Source organism: Heptranchias perlo, chromosome 30, assembly GCF_035084215.1.
Source record: "Heptranchias perlo isolate sHepPer1 chromosome 30, sHepPer1.hap1, whole genome shotgun sequence".
Lineage (NCBI taxonomy): Eukaryota > Metazoa > Chordata > Chondrichthyes > Hexanchiformes > Hexanchidae > Heptranchias > Heptranchias perlo.
The window spans coordinates 1,018,765-1,046,738 of NC_090354.1; the positions used below are offsets into that span (position 1 = coordinate 1,018,765).

General features: G+C 52.2%; 1 protein-coding gene across 1 annotated transcript; it reads left to right on the top strand.

Moving 5' to 3' along the window:
• On the top strand, positions 1-26,846 carry stard3 (StAR related lipid transfer domain containing 3). The gene is made up of 15 exons (XM_067969307.1): positions 1-99; positions 2,519-2,757; positions 6,755-6,832; positions 6,930-7,007; positions 7,762-7,818; positions 9,487-9,604; positions 10,995-11,093; positions 12,774-12,829; positions 14,128-14,220; positions 15,134-15,196; positions 17,345-17,440; positions 18,496-18,575; positions 21,512-21,616; positions 24,198-24,291; positions 25,021-26,846. Exons 2-15 carry the CDS (start codon positions 2,563-2,565, stop codon positions 25,126-25,128), a joined length of 1,320 nt encoding a protein of 439 aa, XP_067825408.1. The 5' UTR covers positions 1-99; positions 2,519-2,562; the 3' UTR covers positions 25,129-26,846.
• The last annotated feature ends 1,128 nt before the right edge of the window (positions 26,847-27,974 follow it).

Sequence of the window (27,974 nt, forward strand, 5' to 3'; positions counted from 1 at the left end):
CCGCGCTGCGAGCGGTGCGCGCGGATCCGCTTCCGGGTGAGTCCGGAGCTCGGGTTCCGGGGCAGTGAGTGCGAGCGGCGGCCGGGCCTGGCGCCTGAGGTAAGAACCGGAGTCCGGGGTCCGGAGCCTAGGGCTGGGCCCGGCCAGCCGGGGCGGTGGGGTGGGAGGGGAGGGGAGGTCCGGGACTGGGCCCGGCCGGGGCGGTGGGGTGGGAGGGGAGGGGAGGTCCGGGACTGGGCCCGGCCGGGGCTCCCTGTTTCAGCCTATGGGTTTTACCCAGCCCCGAGGCCTCTGTCCCCGGACCGTGGGTCACTTCCCCCCCCCCCCCCCCACCCCCGGGGCCGGACCGTGGGTCACTTCCCCCCCCCCCCACCCCCGGGGCCGGACCGTGGGTCACTTCCCCCCCCCCCCCCACCCCCGGGGCCGGACCGTGGGTCACTTCCCCCCCCACCCCCGGGGCCGGACCGTGGGTCACTTCCCCCCCCCCCCCCACCCCCGGGGCCGGACCGTGGGTCACTTCCCCCCCCCCCCCCCACCCCCGGGGCCGGACCGTGGGTCACTTCCCCCCCCCCCCCCCCACCACCCCCGGGGCCGGACCGTGGGTCACTTCCCCCCCCCCACCCCCGGGGCCGGACCGTGGGTCACTTCCCCCCCCACCCCCGGGGCCGGACCGTGGGTCACTTCCCCCCCCACCCCCGGGGCCGGACCGTGGGTCACTTCCCCCCCCACCCCCGGGGCCGGACCGTGGGTCACTTCCCCCCCCACCCCCGGGGCCGGACCGTGGGTCACTTCCCCCCCCACCCCCGGGGCCGGACCGTGGGTCACTTCCCCCCCCCTCCCCCAGGGCTGGACTACATAAGAAATAGGAGCAGGAGTGGACCATTCGGCCCCTCGAGCCTGCTCCACCATTCAATCAGATCATGGCTGATCTTTGACCTCAACTCCACTTTCTCGCCCGATCCCCATATCCCTCGATTCCCCTAGAGACCAAAAATCTATCGATCTCAGCCTTGAATATACTCAACGACTGAGCTTCCACAGCCCTCTGGGGGAGAGAATTCACAGCCCTCTGAGTGAAGAAATTCCTCCTCATCTCAGTCTTAAATGGCCGACCCCTTATCCTGAGACTATGCCCCCTGGTTCTAGACTGTCCAGCCATGGGAAACAATCTCTCAGCATCTACCCTGTCAAGCCCCCTCAGAATCTTATATGTTTCAATGAGATCACCTCTCATTCTTCTAAACTCCAGAGTATTGGCCCATTCTACTCAACCTCTCCTCATAGGACAACCCTCTCATCCCAGGAATCAATCTAGTGAACCTTCATTGCATCCCCTCTAAGGCAAGTATATCCTTCCTTAGGTAAGGAGACCAAAACTGTACACAGTACTCCAGGTGAGGTCTCACCAAGCCATGTACAATTGTAGTAAGACTTCCTTACTCTTGTACTCCAACCCCCTTGCAACAAAGGCCAACATACCATTTGCCTTCCTAATTGCTTGCTGTATCTGCATACTAACTCTTTGTGTTTCTTGTACGAGGACACCCAAGTCTCTCTGGACACCGACATTTAATAGTTTCTCACCATTTAAAAAATATTCTGTTTTTCTGATCTTCCTACCAAAGTGAATAACCTCACATCTCCACACATTATACTCCATCTGCCACCTTCTTGCCCACTCACTTAACCTGTCTATATCCCTTTGCAGACTCTTTACTTCCTCTTCACAGCTTACTTTCCCACCTAGCTTTGCATCATCAGCGAACTTGGATACATTACACTCGGTCCCTTCATCTAAGTCATTTATATAGATTGTAAATAGCTGAGGCCCAAGCATGATCCTCGTGGAGAGCAGTTGTAAAGCGCTAACTCCTGTCCTCGCTCATGTTAACTAACGGCACAAACCAGAGATGGGGACTTGGACCTTGCTGGTCTGTGTGTCTCAGTAACACACTGGGCAGTGCATTCGCCAACTGAGACACTGGGGCCATTCCACTAACTAACTGATAAACTGATTTATAAATTCAAGTATCAGGTCAAAACATCTCGAGCTGCTTCAGACAATGACTTATTGTTGAAGTACACGGGCTGCAGTCCAGACAGGTACAAAGCCCCCTGGGTGGGGTGTTTGTGATGTAGTTTGTATTGGACACTACTTGGAGGCACTGATTTGAATTTGGACAGTGATCTTGTAATAAAAACAGAAAATGCTGGAGAAGCTCAGCAAGTGAGGCAGCATCTGTGGAGAAAGAAACAGAGTTAACGTTTCAGGTCGAAGACCTTTCATCAGAACTGGAAGATGTTAAAAGAGTTAAAGTTTTTGAGCAAGTACAGAGTGAGGGAGGGAAGAACAAAAGGGAAGGTCTGTGATTGGGTAGAGGGCACAAGTGATTAAATAACAAAAGGGATGATGGTGCAAGGCAAGGAAGGTGGGAATGGGACAGGTTAAGAAACAAAAGATTGATCAAAGAGTGATCTTGTTCTGTTTCCCTCGGCACTTTGATTGCTTTCTCTGCAGACTTCCTTTTGGCTAACGGGCCTGACTAGCAAGGAGGAGGCAGGATGAACCGGCAGGAACAGAGTCTCCCGACCATCGCCTCAATCAACACCTCGTACTCTCCGAGCCAGCCAGGGCTGTCAGTACACTACCAGGCACTCGGAGAAATGAAATCCATCTCCGACGTCCGCAGGACCTTCTGTCTCTTTGTAACCTTCGACCTGCTGTTTGTTTCCCTCCTTTGGATTATCGAGTTGAACGTGAGTGAATTCTGTACATTAGGAGTCAGCACAGACACAGGAACCGGATCTGAAACTGTTTGTGGTTCCTCAGAGCTTGTTCTGTTATGTGTCCTCGGCCTCAAACTGTAATCAGATAATACAAATATAATGCAGGCAGCCCATTTCACTTCTCCATATTTAAAATTTAAAAATGAAACTTTAATGTGATTTCATCACTCACTGTGTAACTCTACAGAGTCACTGTTTATTCAGGGTAAGGGTCACTCACTGTGTAACTCTACAGAGTCACTGTTTATTCAGGGTAAGGGTCACTCACTGTGTAACTGTACAGATGATGTGGAGATGCCGGTGATGGACTGGGGTTGACAATTGTAAACAATTTTACAACACCAAGTTATAGTCCAACAAATTTATTTTAAATTCCACAAGCTTTCGGAGGCTTCCTCCTTCCTCAGGTGAACGGTGTGGAAATGACATTTTCGAATCCTTCGCATTTGAAAATCACAGAACAATGCCTGGTGATTACTGCCCGTTGCCAAGGCAATCACAGTGAGCAGACAGAAAGGTGTCACCTAAAAGGCCACCGAATATACAAACCCCCAAAAAAAAGAGAGAGAGAGAGAGAGAGAGAAGGAAGACAGTCAATGACCCGTTATATTAAAAACAGATAACATTTGTTCGCTGGTGGGGTTACGTGTAGTGTGACATGAACCCAAGATCCCGGTTGAGGCCGTCCTCATGGGTGCGGAACTTGGCTATCAATTTCTGCTCGACGATTTTGCGTTGTCGTGTGTCTCGAAGGCCGCCTTGGAGTATGCTTACCTGAAGGTCGGTGGCTGAATGTCCATGACTGCTGAAGTGTTCCCCGACAGGGAGAGGATCCTCCTGTCTGGCGATTGTTGCACGGTGTCCGTTCATCCGTTGTCGCAGCGTCTGCATGGTCTCGCCAATGTACCATGCTCTGGGGCATCCTTTCCTGCAACGTATGAGGTAGACAACGTTGGCCGAGTCACAGGAGTATGAACCATGCACCTGGTGGGTGGTGTCCTCTCGTGTGATGGTGGTATCTGTGTCGATGATCTGGCATGTCTTGCAGAGGTTACCGTGGCAGGGTTGTGTGGTGTCGTGGACGCTGTTCTCTTGAAAGCTGGGTAATTTGCTGCGAACGATGGTTTGTTTGAGGTTGGGTGGCTGTTTAAAGGCGAGTAGTGGAGGTGTGGGGATGGCCATAGCGAGGTGTTCGTCATCATTGATGACATGTTGAAGGCTGCGGAGAACATGGCGTAGTTTCTCCGCTCCGGGGAAGTACTGGACGACGAAGGGTACTCTGTTGGTTGCGTCCCGTGTTAGTCTTCTGAGGAGGTCTATGCGATTTTTTGCTGTGGCCCGTCGGAACTGTCGATCGATGAGTCGAGCGTCATATCCCGTTCTTACTAGGGCGTCTTTCAGCGTCTGTAGGTGTCCATCGCGTTCCTCCTCGTCTGAGCAGACCCTGTGTATTCGCAGGGCCTGTCCATAGGGGATGGCCTCTTTGACGTGGTTAGGGTGGAAGCTGGAAAAGTGGAGCATCGTGAGGTTGTCCGTGGGCTTGTGATAGAGTGAGGTGCTGAGGTGCCCGTCTTTGATGGAGATTCGTGTGTCCAAGAAAGAAACTGATTCTGAGGAGTAGTCCATGGTGAGCTTGATGGTGGGATGGAACTTGTTGATGTTATCGTGTAGTCTCTTTAGTGATTCCTCACCGTGTGTCCATAGAAAGAAAATGTCGTCGATGTATCTGGTGTATAGTGTTGGTTGGAGGTCCTGTGCAGTGAAGAAGTCCTGCTCGAACTTGTGCATGAAAATGTTGGCGTATTGGGGTGCGAATTTGGTCCCCATGGCTGTTCCGTGTGTTTGGGTGTTTCGTCGAGCAGAAATTGATAGCCAAGTTCTGCACCCATGAGGACGGCCTCAACCGGGATCTTGGGTTCATGTCACACTACACGTAACCCCACCAGCGCACAAATGTTATCTGTTTTTAATATAACGGGTCATTGACTGTCTTCCTTCTCTCTCTCTCTCTCTTTTTTGGGGGTTTGTATATTCGGTGGCCTTTTAGGTGACACCTTTCTGTCTGCTCACTGTGATTGCCTTGGCAACGGGCAGTAATCACCAGGCATTGTTCTGTGATTTTCAAATGCGAAGGATTCGAAAATGTCATTTCCACACCGTTCACCTGAGGAAGGAGGAAGCCTCCGAAAGCTTGTGGAATTTAAAATAAATTTGTTGGACTATAACTTGGTGTTGTAAAATTGTTTATAACTGTACAGAGTCACTGTTTATTCAGGGTAAGGGTCACTCACTGTGTAACTGTACAGAGTCACTGTTTATTCAGGGTAAGGATTCATTATATAAATTGGTTTATGCATCAGTGAATTAGACCTAGTGCTGTGTGAATTAACACTTGGGATTGAGGCCGTGATGCTTCACAGGTTGAGTTGCAGATCTGAGTGGCAGCGGTCAATGTGAGCAGTGTCGAGAGAGTGCGAGGGCAAACTGATAATCAGCCATATCCTGTTGGCACAGCTCCCAACAGCTGGAGCTGGCTGATATGGGGAGAACCTAGAACAGAACAGATTAAAAAATGAGGAAGAATATCGGTGCCTATAATGGAAGTGCAGAAACGATTTGAGCATCATTACCTCGTGCACAAATAGAATCAGAAAAAGAACTCTGAGAAAGGTTGGACCGGAATGGAATTTGTGTTTTTGTCTGGCCTGGGTCAGTACTGGAGGGAGTGCTGCACTGTCGGAGGGTCAGTACTGGAGGGAGTGCTGCACTGTCGGAGGGTCAGTACTGGAGGGAGTGCTGCACTGTCGGAGGGTCAGTACTGGAGGGAGTGCTGCACTGTCGGAGGGTCAGTACTGGAGGGAGTGCTGCACTGTCGGAGGGTCAGTACTGGAGGGAGTGCTGCACTGTCGGAGGGTCAGTACTGGAGGGAGTGCTGCACTGTCGGAGGGTCAGTACTGGAGGGAGTGCTGCACTGTCGGAGGGTCAGTACTGGAGGGAGTGCTGCACTGTCGGAGGGTCAGTACTGGAGGGAGTGCTGCACTGTCGGAGGGTCAGTACTGGAGGGAGTGCTGCACTGTCGGAGGGTCAGTACTGGAGGGAGTGCTGCACTGTCGGAGGGTCAGTACTGGAGGGAGTGCTGCACTGTCGGAGGGTCAGTACTGGAGGGAGTGCTGCACTGTCGGAGGGTCAGTACTGGAGGGAGTGCTGCACTGTCGGAGGGTCAGTACTGGAGGGAGTGCTGCACTGAGGGAGGGTCAGTACTGGAGGGAGTGCTGCACTGTCGGAGGGTCAGTACTGGAGGGAGTGCTGCACTGAGGGAGGGTCAGTACTGGAGGAAGTGCTGCACTGAGGGAGGTGCCGTGTTTCAGATGAGACGTTAAATCAAGGCCCTGTCTGCCCTTTCAGGTGGATGTAAAAGATCCCACGGCACTATTGGAAGAAGAGCAGGGGGAGTTCTCCCCGGTGTCCTGGGCCAATATTTATTCCTCAACCAACACCTCTTTTAAAAAAAAAAACAGATTATCTGGTCATTATCACATTGCTGTTTGTGGGATCTTGCTGTTCACAAATTGGCTGCGCAACAACAGTGACTACACTTCAAAAGTACTTCATTGGCTGTGAGGCGCGATGGGACGTCCTGAGGTTGTGAAAGGCGCTATATAAATGCAAGTCTTTCTTTTCTAAATTTGCGATGTCTGTCTCTGAGTTTTGCACCAAAGCATCGAGGCTGCTTCACCCACTTCTCCAGCTCAACTGAAGAGTTCTCCCAAACCTCAAAAGAACTCCAACTCCCTCCAGTCACTGCTGATAAATCAGCTGATCTCTCAGCCTCTTGACTCAGGGGGAACTGGGCCCTGAACAGTGGGCCTGTGTTTCAGTGAGCCTGGACCGAGGGCTTTGGGTAATGTTATCTCTGACCTCTCTGCATTTCTCTTGAAAAAACTTAACACTGTTCTTTGTTTCTCAGACAAAAGATGGTATTGAAGAAAATCTGATGGATGAAGTATTAAATTATGATTTTAAAACCTCATTCTTTGACATATTTGTAAGTATCGTGTCCTGTGGATCGAACAAGAATTCCATCGCTCCACGCCTGCCTCACTGTAAATAATCATTCACATTTGTTCCTTTGCTCCCTCCAGTCATTGGCTGTGTTCCGGTTCCTGGTATTGCTGCTCGCCTATGCTGTCCTCAGGCTCCGGCACTGGTGGGTGATTGCGGTAAGACCCCAGGGAACTTTCACTACCTCGGGTTATAGGTCACGGTCAGTACGGCCCACCTCAGGGAGTAAGGATCATCGCGGTCACTCAGCACGGCCCAGCTCAGGGAGTAACGGTCACTGACCAGGGGTCCTCACAGAGTAAGGGTCAGCCCTGAACAGGGACACCCACAGCAAGTAACGGTCAGCTTTACTAGGCCAGGGTGAGGTGTTGTCTGTTGGTTGATCGAGAGAAAGGAGAGGATGCTGGGCTCATGTCCAGCGCCACCCACCCCAGGTAAATCACGGCCATGGTCTGTGTGCATTCCCAAGAAACATGCTGGGCTGGGGAGATCTTACAGACCAACCCACTGACTGGCATATCTAAGCCTTCTTATTAATCAATAATGAATAGCCTATAATTTATAAAATCAGTCCCCTGTTCCCCTTGAGTTAATCACAGGTGGGAGTAGCCTGAGGAGCAGTAAACCAGGGGCGGGGAGAAGAGAAAGGTCACATCTGCGAAAAGTTTTGGGAAACAGTGGATATTGTGCTGTTAGTTTAACAAATCAATGTACAGAGAGGGAAATCTTGGGACGAGTACCTGTAATTTCCCCCCCGTTGACTTTCTGGCCTAGTCTGTTGTATGTGATGGATATGTCAGAGGAGCGAATGAGCATGTCAGCTATCTGGTTATTGTTAAGTTCACTTCTGCTTTGAATGTCCTCCAGTTCCTCCTACACAGGTTCCTCACTGACCCATGTCTTTTGTTCTAGGTCACCACTTTGGTTACCAGCGGCTTTTTAATTATAAAAGTCATTCTTTCGATTCAGGTACGGAGACTTTTGTTTTACGGTCGTTCCCCTCTCACTTAGCCTTTTCTTCGTGCTCCGCTGTTACGACTGGGGTGGCATTGAATTTTACCCCCACAAATTTGTAACAAAACGCCCCCAGAGCCCCTCACTGTTGCACTTTCTGAGCATGCACCTCTCAGAGAAACTGCAGAGAATTCCTCTTCAGAATGGCCCTCACTTTAATTCACCGTGCATGTCTGTTAGAGATCCAGTGAGTTAATCCCTGGCAGTGTTGGAAAGAACCACTTAGTTTTATGCAGTATATTGTGTTTGCTGACAGTTGCTGATTTTATCAAACCATTAACCCTCGGAAGCAATGACCTGATGTCCTGGGCACCCTGTCATGGTTCAGGATTCTGTGGCCGTTTTTCCCATGATCAGGACCCAGACATGAGTTGTCTTAAAATACGTTTTGACTAAAAGTGATCAGCTGCTCCCAACAGTGCAATCCAGGTGCCGTCGAGAGGTGATTTAAATGTGGAATGTGCCGTGTTTTGAAGAATTCCCAAACAATGGCCCAAGTCTGGTCATTCAAGAGACACTGAGCACCTTGGTGCCAACACATTTCCTGCATCTCTGCTGATCTTTGAAAAGAGGTTTTTAAAAATCAGCACAGATGTCAGAAATCAGAAATGCAGCAGAGGGAGAAATAGCCTCTGCACTGTTGGCCAGACAGATAGCAGAACAAGTCTAGGTGCTACATTAAGTAAGATTCCCACCAATGGGCTAGCGAACATGTTCTCTTTATTTCTGTAATGGTACACGCACAGAAGTTGTACAGATTGGAATAAGGGACTCTCATCATTCTCTATGTCCTGTGTGTTTTACCTACTGTGGAATTAAGCGGCTTGTGAACTGGACCAAATGGGTCCTCACCCGGTCTTAACTCAGTCCACCATCAGAGATTAAAGAACACGTGTTTAAGACACAAACAGATCTAGACCAGATGATGAGGGAGTTACTATACCTCCTGGCCTCGCTGCCACACTCTCAGATACAGGGCAGTGCGAGTCAACTTCGGTAAAACAGCAGGCGACCGGCCTGTTTAAAGGAGTGACTGACACCACTGAGCGGATTAGATACTCGCAGCAGACCCCAAATCATAACACTTCCAACCAGAGAGAAAGAAAACCTGGGCCCCACCTAATTGGTGGGGGAGGAGAGCTGCTTGTCCCTGTGGGACCAGCCCGTCTCCAGTACTGGGTCTGCTGGTAATGGTGTGCCTGTGGGACCAGCCCGTCTCCAGTACTGGGTCTGCTGGTAATGGTGTGCCTGTGGGACCAGCCCGTCTCCAGTACTGGGTCTGCTGGTAATGGTGTGCCTGTGGGACCAGCCCGTCTCCAGTACTGGGTCTGCTGGTAATGGTGTGCCTGTGGGACCAGCCCGTCTCCAGTACTGGGTCTGCTGGTAATGGTGTGCCTGTGGGACCAGCCCGTCTCCAGTACTGGGTCTGCTGGTAATGGTGTGCCTGTGGGACCAGCCCGTCTCCAGTACTGGGTCTGCCAGGCTGTTTGTGCATCAGTGACATGCATTCTCACGAACTGAGTATTTCCAAGTTTGAATGCTGTTTAATTGTGCTGCAGTAACCAGAGATTCTGTTGCTTTAAAAGTGAGGGTGTTATTTACACGGATCCTCTCTTTATCCAGTACCAGACGAGGGGTGCGTTTGGCTACGTGCTGCCCATTGTCTCCTTTGTGCTCGCCTGGCTGGAAACCTGGTTTCTTGATTTCAAAGTATTAACTCAGGAGGCAGAAGATGAGCAATGTGAGTAAATATTTGATTCTCTGTTTGGTTTTATTGAAATCCGAAATAATTTTTCACACTGACCTAAAGCCTGTGCGGGTGTGGGTGCCGGTGTGGGTGCCTGTGCCTGTGCCGGTGTGGGTGCCTGTGCCTGTGCCTGTGCCGGTGTGGGTGCGGGTGCCTGTGCCTGTGCCTGTGTGGGTGCCTGTGCCTGTGTGGGTGCGGGTGCCTGTGCCTGTGCCTGTGCCTGTGCCGGTGTGGGTGCCTGTGCCTGTGCCTGTGCCGGTGTGGGTGCCTGTGCCGGTGTGGGTGCCTGTGCCTGTGCTGGTGTGGGTGCGGGTGCCTGTGCCTGTGCCGGTGTGGGTGCCTGTGCCTGTGCCTGTGCCTGTGCCTGTGCCGGTGCGGGTGCGGGTGCCTGTGCCTGTGCGGGGTACAGCACCTCCTGGCTGCTGTTATCACCTGATAACCTCGCAGTAATCAAACCGAGTAACGGGTAAGAATTATTACACTAGAGTCATCTCACTGAGGGTCTGCTGGGATTATTTGTAATGGGCCAGTATTTTATAATACACACAGTGACATCCCTTGAGAGCCAGCTCTGCAAGGGTTACAGCAATTTAATATTCACTGGATCACTAGGAAATATGAAGCACTGTATTATACAAAGTATCTGATCAGTGTATATTGTATAGTGCTACTCTAATATACATAGTTTCAATCTGTACATATATATAAAACATTACGTATATACAGAGCAGCGCCATGTAATATATACAGAGCAGCTTTGTATATGGTATATATAATATAATAGCGTCTATAATATATAGAGCTGAAATATGGTGAACATATACATACAAATGCACACACAAGAGTGGTGTCTGTTGATTTCAATAGACTTGTGTCACAATGAAAATTGACAGGTTTTAATATATTGCTGGTCGATGTTCCATTGGCTTTTTACAGAGGGAACCAGGAGAAGTGCAGTGTTCAGGTGAAGCAGAATTAGAGGGTGGGGGATGATTGGACCAGGCCACCAGATCCAGTTTAGTTCCCATTTTAAAGTCCTAATTTCCATTATAAATTCCTGTGTCCATATTTTTTGATGTAAACTGCCTTCTAAATGTGTGCACCTGTAATTAGACCCTTGGACCTGTGGCGACACTGCAGCACCTTCACTGGCGGGAGGGTGTAATTACAGTGTGACAGGTTTACATCATAAATATCGAAGTAGGAATTTATAATTGTAAAAGTTGCCAAGAAGCCTGCACCCAGAAGATTGTTAATATGGATAGACACTGCTCCCCAGGACTTGTTTCAGGAGAGTGTGCACGTGCCCCATGTTAAACTCTACAACCCCAGCTGATTGTGGTGTTCTCCTGGATGGGATGTAATTTGTCTCTGTCTATTTCAGTGTACCAGACACCACAGAGGGCATGTGCCCGCACACCCCTTCTGTACTCGAGTGTTGTGTCTGATGGACAGTTCTACTCTCCGCCGGACTCCTTTGCAGGTACCTGACTGTGTGGCAGCTGCTTACTTCATTACAGTCCCTTCAAAAACCTCTGTCAATCTGAATTTCTGATGCCTTTGTACTTTTTTTGGTGTTTTTTCTGCTCATTAAAGGTGAAGGATGTCAGTGTTGGGGAACCGAGCTCTTTGCATTTTAGGCACCCGCTGTGAGCATGAAGCAAAGGGGGTGAGGGGGGGATGGGAGGGTGAGGGGGGGATGGGATGGGAGGGTGAGGGGGGGGGATGGGAGGGTGAGGGGGGGGGATGGGAGGGTGAGGGGGGGGATGGGAGGGTGAGGGGGGGGGATGGGAGGGTGAGGGGGGGGGTGGGAGGGTGAGGGGGGGGGTGGGAGGGTGAGGGGGGGGGTGGGAGGGTGAGGGGGGGGGTGGGAGGGTGAGGGGGGGGGTGGGAGGGTGAGGGGGGGGGGTGGGAGGGTGAGGGGGGGGGTGGGAGGGTGAGGGGGGGGATGGGAGGGTGAGGGGGGGGATGGGAGGGTGAGGGGGGGGATGGGAGGGTGAGGGGGGGGATGGGAGGGTGAGGGGGGGGATGGGAGGGTGAGGGGGGGGATGGGAGGGTGAGGGGGGGGATGGGAGGGTGAGGGGGGGGATGGGAGGGTGAGGGGGGGGATGGGAGGGTGAGGGGGGGGATGGGAGGGTGAGGGGGGGGATGGGAGGGTGAGGGGGGGGATGGGAGGGTGTGGGGAGGGAGGGGAGAGGACGATGGGGGTGGAGGTTCAGAGGAAGGGGGTTACGCGCGGGGAGGGTACATGAGGGGAGGGGACGGTGGGGGGTGGGGAGAGACGGGGATGGGGACGGTGGGGGGTGGGGGAGAGACGGGGATGGGGACGGTGGGGGGGTGGGGGAGAGACGGGGATGGGGACGGTGGGGGGGTGGGGGAGAGACGGGGATGGGGACGGTGGGGGGGTGGGGGAGAGACGGGGACGGTGGGGGGGTGGGGGAGAGACGGGGATGGGGACGGTGGGGGGGTGGGGGAGAGACGGGGATGGGGACGGTGGGGGGGTGGGGGAGAGACGGGGATGGGGACGGTGGGGGGGTGGGGGAGAGACGGGGATGGGGACGGTGGGGGGGGGTGGGGGAGAGACGGGGATGGGGACGGTGGGGGGGGGTGGGGGAGAGACGGGGATGGGGACGGTGGGGGGGGTGGGGGAGAGACGGGGATGGGGACGGTGGGGGGGGTGGGGGAGAGACGGGGATGGGGACGGTGGGGGGGGGTGGGGGAGAGACGGGGATGGGGACGGTGGGGGGGGTGGGGGAGAGACGGGGATGGGGACGGTGGGGGGGGTGGGGGAGAGACGGGGATGGGGACGGTGGGGGGGGTGGGGGAGAGACGGGGATGGGGACGGTGGGGGTGGGGAGGGATGGGGACGGTGGGGGGTGGGGAGAGGTGGGGATGGGGACGGTGGGGGTGGGGGGTGGGGACGGTGGGGGTGGGGGGCAGGGTGCTTAGTGCAAACTTACTGTCTTTTTGAATCTGTGCACTCCTCGCCTCCAAAAAAGACAAACTGATCGACAGTATTAAACTGAGGGCTGAATTGGGCCAATAATATTTAAAGCCTTCATCTTGTTCATAGAATGTTCTAGCACAAAAACAGGCCATTCAGCCCATTGTTGTGTACTAGTGTTTTCCTCCAGTCACATTGTAAACCTGTTTCACTGTACAGGCTCTGAAGACGAGCTTGAAGATGAAGGCATTGGAAGGAGGGCAGTAATGCCCCAGGTAGGGGCTAATCGTCAGCAATTAAACCAAATTCCGACTGTGGGGGTAAAAGCATCAGTCGGGCGGGGCGAGGGGGGTCTGGGGGGTGAGCTGGGGGAGGGGGTCTGGGGGGTGAGCTGGGGGAGGGGGTCTGGGGGGTGAGCTGGGGGAGGGGGGATGGGGGGGTGAGCTGGGGGAGGGGGGATGGGGGGTGAGCTGGGGGAGAGGGGGCCGATTCTAAGTCCAGATACTGCTACATGTTAACCTGTAAATCTTTTGCCCCCCGCCCCCCCCCTCGTGGTTTGGGTGATTTGCGTGTGGAGATGAATTTTGGTGCTGCAGGTGGATGTTGAAGATTCCGCACACGATCGAAAGACGAGCAGGAGATCTCTTGGTCGGCTGGGCCAACAATCCTCCGACACCACAAACCGATTCACTGGCCCTGCACCTTGGTGTGTGTAGAATCATACTGAGAGCAAACAGGCCACAGTTACCCAAATAATAACGGTTATTGCACAAAGCAATTGATTGTATGTGAATTGTTTTGAGGTATTTCTGAGATGTGATAAGATGATTTATAAATGCAACTGTCTGAGGCACCTGCCTGTGTAATACAGGAGTGTTTGGTATGTGGTACGGCTCATATTCCCACACCAGACTGTGAGCTCTGGACGCTGGGCTCTTTTTGCGGGGGGGGGGGGGGGGGGAAGAGACGCAGGGCTCTTGGTGGGTCGGGGGAGGAGAGAATGCTGTGCTCTGGTCGGGGGGGGGGTGGAGATTGCTGTGCGCTGGTCGGGGGGGGGGGGTGAGATTGCTGTGCGCTGGTCGGGGAGGGGGGCACTGGTCGGGGGGGCTCTGGGCTAGCAACATATGGCCCTGTTGATGAGAAATCAGATAAAGGCTGAAAGGAGATGCCTGGGGGAAGGGGCAGGAGGAACGGGAAAAATCACATCTTCATACACGAACAAACAAAAATCACGGGCAGGGAAAGACCAGCTGGTTTATCAAGTCCACCCCACACCTGATGATAGCCATAATCGCTGGAGCATCATTACCAGACTCTCCTCTTCGCCCGCCCCCTCCCTCTCCTCTTTGCCCGCCCCCTCCCTCTCCTCTTTGCCCGCCCCCTCCCTCTCCTCTTTGCCCGCCCCCTCCCTCTCCTCTTCGCCCGCCCCCTCCCTCTCCTCTTCGCCCGCCCCCTCCCTCTCCTCTTCGCCCGCCCCCTCCCTCTCCTCTTCGCCTGCCCCCTCCCTCCCCCCCCCCCCCCTCTCCTCTTCGCCCCCCTTCTCTGTAGACTCACTGACATTTTCTTTCTGCAGGATATAGAATATGTTCGCCAGGGCCGAGAGGCAATGAGAATAATGGAACAAATACTGGCACAGGAGGAGAATTGGAAGATGGAGAAAGAGAATGTAAGGATCTGGACTGTGAGTGTGTCCAGTCCCCTCTCCCTTACACTTTCTCTGTTTAAGAGTGTTTTATAGCAACTGTTTGACTTTTCACACTCCAGCTGTACAGCGGCCACAAATCCTACAGAATAATAGACTCAAGCTGGGGAACCAGTGCTGTGAGTTGCCAACAAAGACCATGTGGAACTGTCTATTCCCGTTCTGGGCCAGGCAGAGCAGGTCCTTCCCCCCCCCGCCCCGAGTTCCCCAGACCTGCTTCCTTCAGCTGCACAGGCCCGTCGCTGGCCAGTGAGCCTCGGTTATCCTGTTTGGTGTCACCACGATGCTGGTGCAGGTGGGACCAGTTCGAACAGCACTTGAACTGGCCCGAAGGCAAGCTGAGAATCAGAGTCAGAAGTCAGCCACAGGTCTGACTACTGTGTTGGTTGTTCTGGATGTTTTGGGTGAGGAAATGATCTGAAGCCCTCGATTTGATCGCTGCCTCTCATTCGCTCCTCAGTATCTGTGGTTCTAATTGTGACCTATTTACTTTCGGTTTACTAGTGGAGCTCCTGTGGCATTGCTCATCGAGAGTTTGGGGCCTGGAGGACGGTTGTGATGTTTAGCCACAAACCTGTCCATGTATGGCCAGTGCTTAGGTACATGATGTGGGGCAGTGGTCTAAATAGGTCCTCAGGAGAATCGGAGAGTGATTGCTGTTTGGTGCATGAGGATTGTCAATTGCATGGAGCTTGTTTCTGGCTCCAGTTCTGAAGTCTCTTTCAAACTACTTTTCTCACTGAAGTTAGGGGAGCAAGTGATTGCTGTTTAACATTTCCATCCCACGCTCTCATTACACAGAGTGGTTGTGTTGAGGTTTTGGAAATAGTGTGTTGAATGTTTTAGGAATCCCTTTAATCTGGAATCTCTGTTACAGGACAATAATGATGTTGTTTACACATTTGAAATCCCATATCACGGGAAGAGTTTTATTCTGAAGGTAAGAACTTTGAGCTGGATGTTGAAACACAGCAACAGGATAGGGGCTCCCTGGGCCTGAGGGGAGAGGATATGTTCCAGTAAGAAATTCATTAAATATAAAATCCTCATTGCTAAGATGGAAGTCTCTTGTAAAATGAGTTTGGGGAAGTTTCGCTGTAGCTCCCAGTAGGATGGCTCACAGCACAAAACGGCCCCAATTTGGGTTTCAGTCAGAACAGGTAGCTGATGTAGGAAATGGACAAATCTCTCATTGGTGCAGTAAGGGGGATGGTTTGAGGGATATTGTTGGAATAGAGTAGAGGGAGCTTTACTCTGTATCTATCCCGTGCTGTACCTGCCCTGGGAGTGTTTGATGGGACAGTGTAGAGGGAGCTTTACTCTGTATCTAACCCGTGCTGTACCTGCCCTGGGAGTGTTTGATGGGACAGTGTAGAGGGAGCTTTACTCTGTATCTATCCTGTGCTGTACCTGCCCTGGGAGTGTTTGATGGGACAGTGTAGAGGGAGCTTTACTCTGTATCTATCCTGTGCTGTACCTGCCCTGGGAGTGTTTGATGGGACAGTGTGGAGGGAGCTTTACTCTGTATCTATCCTGTGTTGTACCTGCCCTGGGAGTGTTTGATGGGACAGTGTAGAGGGAGCTTTACTCTGTATCTATCCCGTGCTGTACCTGCCCTGGGAGAGTTTGATGGGACAGTGTAGAGGGAGCTTTACTCTGCATCTTACCAGTGCTGTACCTGCCCTGGGAGTGTTTGTTGCTGACACTTCCCTCATTTTGACGACCTTGCAAAAAAATTGACCAGGAAATTAAAGTGCCAGAACTTATGGCATTTCTGACTGTGGGCCTGAGTTTCACTCCAAGCCGTGCAGTTATCCAATGAGCCATCATTGCTCCTGTGAGCTGAGTTTGTGGACTGGAGCAATCCCAATTCACTTGCTTTCTACTCAGTGCTGGTCCTGGTGTAGAGAGTGACAGATCAGAGAGCAGCACTGCAGAGGTCAGTCACTGGATCAGATTTATCTACAGTTTGTGTTTGATCACCTTCCTATTTACAATCTATATTAATGACTTAGATAAAGGGACTGAGTGTATTGTATCCAAGTTTGCTGACGAACAAAGCTAGGTGGGAAAGTAAGCTGTGAGGAGGACACAGAGTCTGCAAAGGGATATAGACAGGTTAAGTGAGTGGGCAAGAAGGTGGCAGATGGAGTATAATGTGGGGAAATGTGAGGTTAATCACTTTGGTAGGAAGAATAGAAAAACAGAATACTTTTTAAATGGTGAGAAACTATTATAAGAGAGACTTGGGTGTCCTTGTACATGAAACACAAAAAGTTAACATGCAGGTAAAGCAAGCAATTAGGAAGGCAAATGGAATATTGGCCTTTATTGCAGGGGGTTGGAGTACAAGAGTAAGGAAGTCTTACTGCAATTGTACAGGGCTTAGGTGAGACCACACCTGGAGTACTGTGTACAGTTTTGGTCTCCTTACGTAAGGAAGGATATACTTGCCTTAGAGGGAGTGCAACAAAGGTTCACTAGATTAATTCCTGGGATGAGAGGGTTGTCCTACAAGGAGAGATTGAGTAAAATTGACCTATACTCTCTGGAGTTTAGAAGAATGAGAGGTGATCTCATTGAAACATATAAGATTCTGAGGGGGGCTTGACAGGGTAGATGCTGAGAGGATGTTTCCCCTGGCTGGAGAGTCTAGAACTAGAGGGCATAGTCTCAGGATAAGGGGTCGGCCATTTAGGACTGAGATGAGGAGGAATTTCTTCAATCAGGGTTGTGAATCTTTGGCATTCTCTACCCCAGAGGGCTGTGGATGCTCAGTCATTGAGTATATTCAAGACTGATATTGATAGATTTTTGGACTCTAAGGGAATCAATGAATTATAGGGTTCAAGTGGAAAAGTGGAGTTGAGGTAGAAGATCAGCCTTAATATGATTGAATGGCGGAGCAGGCTCGAGGGGTCGCGTGGCCTACTCCTGCTCCTATTTCTTATCTTCTTGGTCAGTGTAGAATTGATCACGATTACAGGAACTCTGTCCCTTTCTCCTTCACACCTGTGTTCTGCACTGTGTCCAGACTCCAGGAGTTGGATGTTTGTGGTGTCCATGTTAATGTGTGTGTCTCCCTCAGGCATTCCTGCAGTGCCCTGCAGAGCTTGTGTACCAGGAGGTCATTCTTCAACCCGAGAAGCTGGTTGTTTGGAACAGGACAGTTGCTGCATGTCAGGTACCCCAGTTAGCTGCGTAATCACAAATCTCCTGGAAATTGTTAGTTGGTATGATTTTGTTGAAAAGAACGAATCCAAACAAAAGTTTGAGAGAATGGGAGTTGAGGGAAGTAGTGTGTTGATTCAGAGTTTATTAAGCAGCCCGGCCCTGCTCCCAAGTGATGGGCCCCACAAGCCGACTGACGTGGAGACACCCTCGGGTCTCAGTTTTCCATCGTCAGATGTTAACTTTGCCGAGTGGCAGTCGTTCACCAATCCCACCATTTTTTTTCAACACCTACTGAGATGATAGTTTGACTTTGATTTGTGTTTCTCAGTGGGGTTCCACAGACACTGACTCTCAGTGGGGGACAGTTCCACAGACACTGGCTCTCAGTGGGGGACAGTTCCACAGACACTGGCTCTCAGTGGGGGACAGTTCCACAGACACTGACTCTCAGTGGGGGACAGTTCCACAGACACTGACTCTCACTGGGGGACAGTTCCACAGACACTGACTCTCACTGGGGGACAGTTCCACAGACACTGGCTCTCAGTGGGGGACAGTTCCACAGACACTGACTCTCACTGGGGGACAGTTCCACAGACACTGACTCTCACTGGGGGACAGTTCCACAGACACTGACTCTCACTGGGGGACAGTTCCACAGACACTGACTCTCACTGGGGGACAGTTCCACAGACACTGACTCTCAGTGGGGGACAGTTCCACAGACACTGGCTCTCAGTGGGGGACAGTTCCACAGACACTGACTCTCAGTGGGGGACAGTTCCACAGACACTGGCTCTCAGTGGGGGACAGTTCCACTGATGCCTGTCTTATAACGGATCACCAGCTACTTTTCTGTAAAATCCTTTCTGAAGTTGCAGGAGGCTACTCCAGTGTTACTGGGCCCTGACTCATGTAAATGAAGGTTAGCAGGGTCTCCACATGCTGTATTTTACTATTTGATCATTCAGTCTGGTGACTGCCTCAAATCTTGGGCTCTGGTGGTGTGGGAAGGCACTGGTCGAGGGCAGTACTGGCGACTCTGATCCTAAAATCGTTTTTCAGGTTCTCCAGCGGATTGACGATAACACTCTGATCACGTACGATGTTTCAGCTGGTGCTGCCGGAGGGGTCGTTTCACCCAGGTCAGATTACGAAACTTTTTTATGGTCATATTTTGAGGAAACTGTTCTCTAATGATTGCACAGTGTTTAGCTCCATTTGCAATTCCTCAGATAATGAAGCAGTCCGAGCCCGCATGCAGCAAGACCTGGAAAGTATCCAGGCTTAGGCTGATAAGTGGCAAGTAACATTCGCGCCAGACAAGTGCCAGGCAATGACCATCTCCAACAAGAGAGAGTCTAACCACCTCCCCTTGACATTCAACGGCATTACCATCGCCAAATCCCCCACCATCAACATCCTGGGAGTCACCATTGACCAGAAATTCAACTGGACCAGCCATATAAATACTGTGGCTACGAGAGCAGGTCAGAGGCTGGGTATTCTGTGGCGAGTGGCTCACCTCCTGACTCCCCAAAGCCCCTCCACCATCTCCAAGGCACAAGTCAGGAGTGTGATGGAATACTCTCCACTTGCCTGGATGAGTGCAGCTCCAACAACACTCAAGAAGCTCGACATCATCCAGGACAAAGCAGCCCGCTTGATTGGCACCCCATCCACCACCCTAAACATTCACTCCCTTCACCACCGGCGCACCGTGGCTGCAGTGTGTACCATCCACAGGATGCACTGCAGCAACTCGCCAAGGCTTCTTCAACAGCACCTCCCAAACCCGCGACCTCTACCACCTAGAAGGACAAGGGCAGCAGGCACATGGGAACAACACCACCTGCACATTCCCCTCCAAGTCACACACCATCCCGACTTGGAAATATATCGCCGTTCCTTCATTGTCGCTGGGTCAAAATCCTGGAACTCCCTTCCTAACAGCACTGTGGGAGAACCTTCACCTCACGGACTGCAGCGGTTCAAGCCGGCGGCTCACCACCACCTTCTCAAGGGCAATTAGGGATGGGCAATAAATGCCGGCCTCGCCAGTGACGCCCACATCCCTAGAGTGAATTTTAATAAAATAAGTGGGACTTGGCCAGTGTTCTTGAGCAGCAGGTGAAATGAAGCATCTGTTCAGCTGCCATTCGCTGAGGATTGATCCTAGATCCTACCGCTAATGAACAGCGTTTCAGTTATTCAGCCAGACGCCTGAGACGCACAGCACCTCATCTCCGCTGCCAAACTCTTCCCTCATAGGGAAACTGGGGTCCTGTCCCTAAGTGCAAAAAGCTTAGATGCAGCTTAGATGAGAATCAGGTCTTGGGATGTCCCCCAAATGTACCCTGGTGGCGGGGGTTTTGCTGGAATATAACCAGCCAGCATTACAATGTCCACCGGTCCATGACATTACCTCCCTGCTGCTCGCCCAGCCGGGACCACCTTACCTACTGGGGCATTGGTTTATGGAGTGATCAGAAGCCAAATGGCAACAATCCAGCTCTTACCCCGACAGGCTGATTTCCCCCCCATTCTGTTGGTGAGCCAGGCTGTCTGGTCAGTCGTCTACAGCACACTGGACCAAATATCAATTACCGAGTCTGGCACCGAGCATTGGTTTGGTCCCAAACTTACACCATTGGGTATGTGGAGCCACCTTGACCCCAGACATACCCCTTACTCCCCCTGGCCCCCCACCCCCGGAAGATGGTCACTAGTTACTCATTACACAGTTGTCCATTTTCTCCCCCCCCCCCCCCCAGTGTAAACCCCTCGCTCCGGACTTTCAGTGCTGTGAAAATCCTTGTCCACCGAGGTCTAAATCCAACGAATCAGTGCCCTGGCTTTGGGGCAGATAGCAGCGTAGAGCTCTGATTAGCCGGCACTTTGGTATTGCCAGTTAGGTATCCAATCCCCTCGGCAGCAGAACCAAGAATGGGCCTGGGGGGGTTGGGAGGCAGCCGGGACACGAGGGGCATCGCAGGGAAACGGGGGCATCGCAGGGACACGAGGGGTGGCACCACGGGGGCATCGCAGGGACACCAGGGGTACACAGGGACACAAGGGGTGGCATCGCAGGGACACCAGGGGTACACGGACACAAGGGGTGGCATCACAGGGAAACGGGGGCATCGCAGGGACACGAGGGGTGGCACCACGGGGGCATCGCAGGGACACCAGGGGTACACGGACACAAGGGGTGGCATCGCAGGGACACCAGGGGTACACGGACACAAGGGGTGGCATCGCAGGGACACCAGGGGTACACGGACACAAGGGGTGGCATCACAGGGAAACGGGGGCATCGCAGGGACACGCAGAGACATGGGGGCATCTCAGGGACACGAGGGGTGGCACCGCAGGGAGGTGCAGGGGGCATCGCAGGGACGTGTGGTGGAGCAGGGATGCATACATGGGCACGTATACACACAGGGCACAGGTACACACACAGGAGTGTACACACAGCCTCACACGCGCCTATCTAGTACAGGAGGGCAAGTTGATTCCATCCTGATAAATTTTGTTCTAGTTTCTCCCTTCCTCTCCTGGCACTGACTCTTGCTGGGTGTGGCTTCCTCAGGCATTCAGAGCCCAACCAGCATTCTTCATGTATGAGTCAGTGTTAGCAGCCTCTTTAACTGTAGGCTGCATCATAGCAAAGGTCACCTTTCTCCTCACCCGCCATAGACATAGAAACATTTTCCAGCAGGAGTCAGTGGATTGCTGTCAGAAGCAAAAACCTTGTCTGATTTTCTATCCTAGCCCAGGGGCATTGACATCAGTACAGACCAGGATGGTGCCTGGATGCCTGGGCTGTCCAGCTCAGCACCAGGCCATGTACTTACCCACTGAACCAGACACCTCTTAAAGGGACAGGCGCCCTTGTGATTCTCCCGGTTACATTAGCTGCTTTCCCTGTGATGAGGGTCGGATAATCCCACAGCCTCGGTCTTGGCTACAGTCTCCAAAGGCTGTGACCACGATGTTTCTCACTCTTGCTGTAAAACCGTTGCATGCTGGTTATTGGTGCGACAGTTTGTGATGTGTAACGGTGGCCGTCAATTTGCAGGGACTTTGTTAACGTGCGTCGCATCGAGACCAAGAAAGAGATGTACATTTCTTCAGGAGTGTCAACGACTCACGACTCCAAACCTCCACTGGACAAATACGTCAGGTACGAGGCAGTCAGCTTAAACCCCAGGGCGCTGGCAGTTTACCGCTGGGGATTACAAGAACATTAGTGTTTGATCGAGATGGAAAGGGTCACTCTGGTGGGATATCATGTGGGCACATTACTGCCCTCTACCACTCAGTCTGTGAGTTCACCTGTCCGAAACGTGACACAGGTCCTGAGTTCAGCGAGGCCAGAGCTGGGACATCGGGGGCAATGGGAAACTGCAGAGCAAGCAATCACTAGAGCAGAGAGGCAGCTAAGGACCAGAGAGAGCCAGAGTGGGGGACAGTGCCGTACACAGACTGGGGCTAGAGGAGGGAAAGATACAGGAAATACTGAACCCAGCTGCAGAGGCCAGTGATGTTAAACAGTGTGATTGATGCTTTTGGGAAAACTGCCTTTTTACCTTTGATAAGTTTCTCCCTGTTTTCCCTGTGATGTAATCCTCGTTTGGATGGAGTGATGGTCTATTGGCTAATGGAAGCTCAATGAGAAACACCAGACAACAGTTGAGCCCACAGAGTGGTGCAGAGAGCAGGAACGTGTCCACATGTACAGAGAGAGACACACACAGACACAGACAGAGACACAGAGAGAGAGACACACAGACACGGATAGACAGAGAGAGAGACACAGACACAGATAGACAGAGAGAGAGACACAGACACGGATAGACAGAGAGAGAGACACAGACACGGATAGACAGAGAGAGAGACACAGACACGGATAGACAGAGAGAGAGACACAGACACGGATAGACAGAGAGAGAGACACAGACACGGATAGACAGAGAGAGAGACACAGACACGGATAGACAGAGAGAGAGACACAGACACGGATAGACAGAGAGAGAGACACAGACACGGATAGACAGAGAGAGAGAGACACAGACACGGATAGACAGAGAGAGAGACACACAGACACGGATAGACAGAGAGAGAGACACAGACACGGACAGACAGAGAGAGACACACAGACACGGATAGACAGAGAGAGAGACACAGACACAGATAGACAGAGAGAGAGACACAGACACGGATAGACAGAGAGAGAGACACAGACACGGATAGACAGAGAGAGAGACACAGACACGGATAGACAGAGAGAGAGACACAGACACGGATAGACAGAGAGAGAGACACAGACACGGATAGACAGAGAGAGAGACACAGACACGGATAGACAGAGAGAGAGACACAGACACGGATAGACAGAGAGAGAGACACAGACACGGATAGACAGAGAGAGAGAGACACAGACACGGATAGACAGAGAGAGAGACACACAGACACGGATAGACAGAGAGAGAGACACAGACACGGATAGACAGAGAGAGAGACACAGACACGGATAGACAGAGAGAGAGACACAGACACGGATAGACAGAGAGAGAGACACAGACACGGATAGACAGAGAGAGAGACACAGACACGGATAGACAGAGAGAGAGACACAGACACGGATAGACAGAGAGAGAGACACAGACACGGATAGACAGAGAGAGAGACACAGACACGGATAGACAGAGAGAGAGACACAGACACGGATAGACAGAGAGAGAGAGACACAGACACGGATAGACAGAGAGAGAGACACAGACACGGATAGACAGAGAGAGAGAGACACAGACACGGATAGACAGAGAGAGAGACACAGACACGGATAGACAGAGAGAGAGACACAGACACGGATAGACAGAGAGAGAGACACAGACACGGATAGACAGAGAGAGAGACACAGACACGGATAGACAGAGAGAGAGACACAGACACGGATAGACAGAGAGAGAGACACAGACACGGATAGACAGAGAGAGAGACACAGACACGGATAGACAGAGAGAGAGACACAGACACGGACAGGCAGAGAGAGAGACACAGACACGGACAGGCAGAGAGAGAGACACAGACACGGACAGACAGAGAGAGAGACACAGACACGGACAGACAGAGAGAGAGAGACACAGACACGGACAGACAGAGAGAGAGACACAGACACGGATAGACAGAGAGAGAGACACAGACACGGACAGACAGAGAGAGAGACACAGACACGGACAGGCAGAGAGAGAGACACAGACACGGACAGGCAGAGAGAGAGACACAGACACGGACAGGCAGAGAGAGAGACACAGACACGGACAGGCAGAGAGAGAGACACAGACACGGACAGGCAGAGAGAGAGACACAGACACGGACAGACAGAGAGAGAGACACAGACACGGACAGACAGAGAGAGAGACACAGACACGGACAGACAGAGAGAGAGACACAGACACGGACAGACAGAGTGAGAGACACAGACACGGACAGACAGAGAGAGAGACACAGACACAGACACGGACAGACAGAGAGAGAGAGACACAGACACGGACAGACAGAGAGACACAGACACAGACACGGACAGACAGAGAGAGAGAGACACACAGACAGACAGAGAGACACAGACAGCCAGAGAGAGACTTTGTACTGAAACCCCTTTAATGCCCAGGAGATGGTAGTGGTGTTCTGTGCCTGTATTGTGTTCCACATTAAACTCCATTAGTAATTGCCGTCTTCACTGATCTTTAAATCTCTTACAGAGGCGAGAATGGGCCTGGGGGGTTTGTGGTTCTGAAATCTCTCCGGAACCCCAGTGTCTGCACCTTCATTTGGATACTGAACACAGACCTAAAGGCAAGTGTTAAAGGGGACTGACCCTGACCAGGGGAGGGAGTTACTTGACCATGAATCACTGAGGGGTTGCAGGGGGGTTTGCAGTGGTCAGTGTGGAGGGGGATGAGCAGGGACGTGTCTCGAGGCTAGAATTGGGGTTTAAAATGTCCCCACTCCCTTTCTGAAAAGTCGAGCAGCTTCCTGGGTTTCCTCGTGTAACCTGGGGGCGATGGGCCGGGGTTTCCGTTGCTGCTCTTCTTTACTGATGTTGGAGGCTGCAGAAACAGTCCATGCTGCTCCCTGGAGGGAGAGGTGTGTATCGATGGTCTCTGCCCCTTGTGGCCACTGCTCTTACCCTCCATTCCCAATAAAAGGAGACCATCCCTCCCCTCCCATCAGCCCCCCGCCCCCCCCTCTCCCCCGGGGTCCCTGCAGCCCCCCCACACCCCCTCTTCCCTCTTCCCCCCCCCACCCCTTCCATGCAGAGCCTCCCCATCCCCCCCCCCCCTGTTCCCTACAGCCTGCCAACATTCCCCATACCCTTTAATATTTTTTTCAGATAGCTATCTTTCCCTTTTGAAAGAATTCATGGGCTCTGCTCCATACACACTGAGTGAAATGTTCTGGCTCTGTTTAATCTCCGTGGATTTGCCGCAGTGGATCCTGGGTTGATTTGTTCTGTGCCAGTCGCTGTCCTGTCTCCGTCCTTTGCTGGCTGTAACCTCCTGTTTCTCTCTTTCTCTCGAGCAGGGCCACTTGCCACGATACCTTATCCAGCAGAGCCTGGCAGCCACCATGTTCGAGTTCATCGCCCACTTGAGGCAGCGAATCTGTGAACTGAGTGGGACCCCACAGTAATAATCACAGGGTCAGCACGGTCAATGCAGGATCCACAACATCACAACCCGAGCACAGACACCTCCGTCTGCAGCCAGCGCAGAGTCGAAGGCAGCAATTACTGACCTCTGAGGCTGCATCCATTAATCTTCGTACTAATCACTGAATGATTTTTGAAAGTTATTCTTCATGTGGCCGTCCCTGCTCGAACTATCACATGGAGAAACAAAGAGAATCAAGGCACAGCATTGATGGTTTTATTTTTATATATTACCGTTTATGTTCTGTTGCTGGAATCTGGCAGTGTTTGAGGAGGTGAGTCTGGCTCCAAGGAACAAGCTGCTGCTGTGGGACTTTTACACTGAGAGTCGAGCATCGTTGTTTTCATCAGATGCCTTTGAACTGAAGGCCACTTTGTGGATTCACTGGTAAACTGTGCAGGTTCACTCGGTGCTGTAGTGTTGCAATACTTGGTGCACCCATTAGATGCTGCTAGTGAGGTATGTGGGGATCAGCTGTTGCATTGCTGTTTCGAACCTGAACCACTCATTGGGAACCTGTGCCAGTTAGCTGGTGCCCACGTGTTGGTGAGGTGCCCACACGTTTATTGCGGCAGGCACTGTTCGTTTCCCCTTGTTAGGGGGGAGATAGACGAAAGTAGCTTTTAGTAGTGGATAAAAGTCCCTTTGGCTCAATGGGAATTGCACGGCCCAGTGTGGGACTGAGCCCCCCGGGGCGGGAGAGCCCCGCCCGGTGTGGGACTGAGCCCCCCCCGGGGCACGAGAGCCCCGCCCGGTGTGGGACTGAGCCCCCCGGAGCGGGAGAGCCCCGCCCGGTGTGGGACTGAGCCCCCCCCCCCCGGGGCACGAGAGCCCCGCCCGGTGTGGGACTGAGCCCCCCCCCCGGGGCACGAGAGCCCCGCCCGGTGTGGGACTGAGCCCCCCCCCCGGGGCACGAGAGCCCCGCCCGGTGTGGGACTGAGCCCCCCCCCCGGGGCACGAGAGCCCCGCCCGGTGTGGGACTGAGCCCCCGCGGGGCGCGAGAGCCCCGCCCGGTGTGGGACTGAGCCCCCGCGGAGCGCGAGAGCCCCGCCCGGTGTGGGACTGAGCCCCCCCGGGGCGCGAAGGTCCAAAATTCAATGCCTGGTTTCTCCTGAGTTGGCTGAGGGTGGGAAATCAGCCTGGGTTCCTGCTCTTGATGATTATCCATCCAATTATCCCTTTGCGCGTTGGGTGTCTTATGACTAAAGGATCAGATGTGATGCCCTGCAAGGTTGAATATCCTGCTCCCACTCACTGGACTCTCCTTTGAATGATGGATATTTGAGCGAGGTACTAGAGGCTGAATGGAGCCCGTACACTGACGAGAGTCGGAGTTTTCAGGGTGGTGAAGTATGATAGGTGGGGCACAGCCATTACTCCTCTGCTACCTGGGGAAAGGTGTAAAAGTGAAAACTCCCCTGTCAATAGTCAGGGCTGAGTGTGCGAGATAACTTGTGGCACCAAGTGTGGACGGAGGCCCCTCTAATGGAGGTTTGAGTGACTCGCTTTCTCACAGTTCACTCCGTTAATTCCCCGTCCAATCTCGATGCTGGTTCTCAGTCTCCCACATGTTGCGTGCATTCACTTTCCTCCCCAGGTTTTCTACACTGACCGACCAGCGGTGAGATCGTCCTGTCCCAGGGCAGGGGGAGTGCTCACAGGAATAGGAAAAATAAAAAGTGTTAAAACTAAGAAAAATACCATAAATCTGGTCTTTCTTTCAAACCTGAGACAAATAGGAGGTTATTTTACTGCCTGCAGCTATTCTATCACGTGCACAAAGTCTGATTGCAGCTAACAGAGGGAAAAGCACCTAAACTCCAGGTTGTCAATTGTCCAGTGGGATTTGGATACTGCTCATGTGGAGTCTGCAAAGGGATATAGACAGGTTAAGTGAGTGGGCAAGAAGGTGGCAGATGGAGTATAATGTGGGGAAATGTGAGGTTATTCACTTTGGTAGGAAGAATCGAAAAAACAGAATATTTTTTAAATGGTGAGAAACTATTAAATGTTGGTGTTCAGAGAGACTTGGGTGTCCTCGTACAAGAAACAAAGAAAGTTAGTATGCAGGTACAGCAAGCAATTAGGAAAGCAAATTACATGTTGGCCTTTATTGCAAGGGGGTTGGAGTACAAGAGCAGGGAAGTCTTACTACAGTTGTACAGGGCTTTAGTGAGACCACACCTGGAGTACTGTGTACGTGTTGGTCTCCTTATCTAAGGAAGGATATACTTGCCTTAGAGGCGGTGCAACGAAGGTTCACTAGATTGATTCCTGGGCTGAGAGGATTGTCCTATGAGGAGAGGTTGAGTAGAATGGGCCAATACTCTCTGGAGTTTAGAAGAATGAGAGGTGATCTCATTGAAACGACTTCAATGTCCATCACCAAGAGTGGCTCGGTAGCACCACTATTGACCGAGCTGGCCGAATCCTGAAGGATATAGCTACCAGACTGGGCCTGCGGCAGGTGGTGAGCGAACCAACACAATATTTATTAATGACTTAGATGAAGGCATAGAAAGTCTCATATCTAAGTTTGCCGATGACACAAAGATTGGTGGCATTGTAAGCAGTGTAGATGAAAACATAAAATTACAAAGGGATATTGATAGATTAGGTGAATGGGCAAAACTGTAGCAAATGGAATTCAATGTAGACGAATGTGAGGTCATCCACTTTGGATCAAAAAAGGATAGAACAGGGTACTTTCTAAATGGTAAAAAGTTAAAAACAGTGGATGTCCAAAGGGACTTAGGGGTTCAGGTACATCGATCATTGAAGTGTCATGAACAGGTGCAGAAAATAATCAAGAAGGCTAATGGAATG

What these genes read in the sequence shown, in the direction of transcription:
- stard3 (XM_067969307.1), top strand. Translation starts at nt 2,563, where the DNA reads ATGAACCGGCAGGAACAGAGTCTCCCGACCATCGCCTCAATCAACACC. An exon ending in GGAGGCAGAAGATGAGCAAT is followed by an intron (nt 9,605 to 10,994) that starts GTGAGTAAATAT and finishes TGTCTATTTCAG; the next exon opens with TGTACCAGACACCACAGAGG. An exon ending in TACTGAACACAGACCTAAAG is followed by an intron (nt 24,292 to 25,020) that starts GCAAGTGTTAAA and finishes TCTCTCGAGCAG; the next exon opens with GGCCACTTGCCACGATACCT.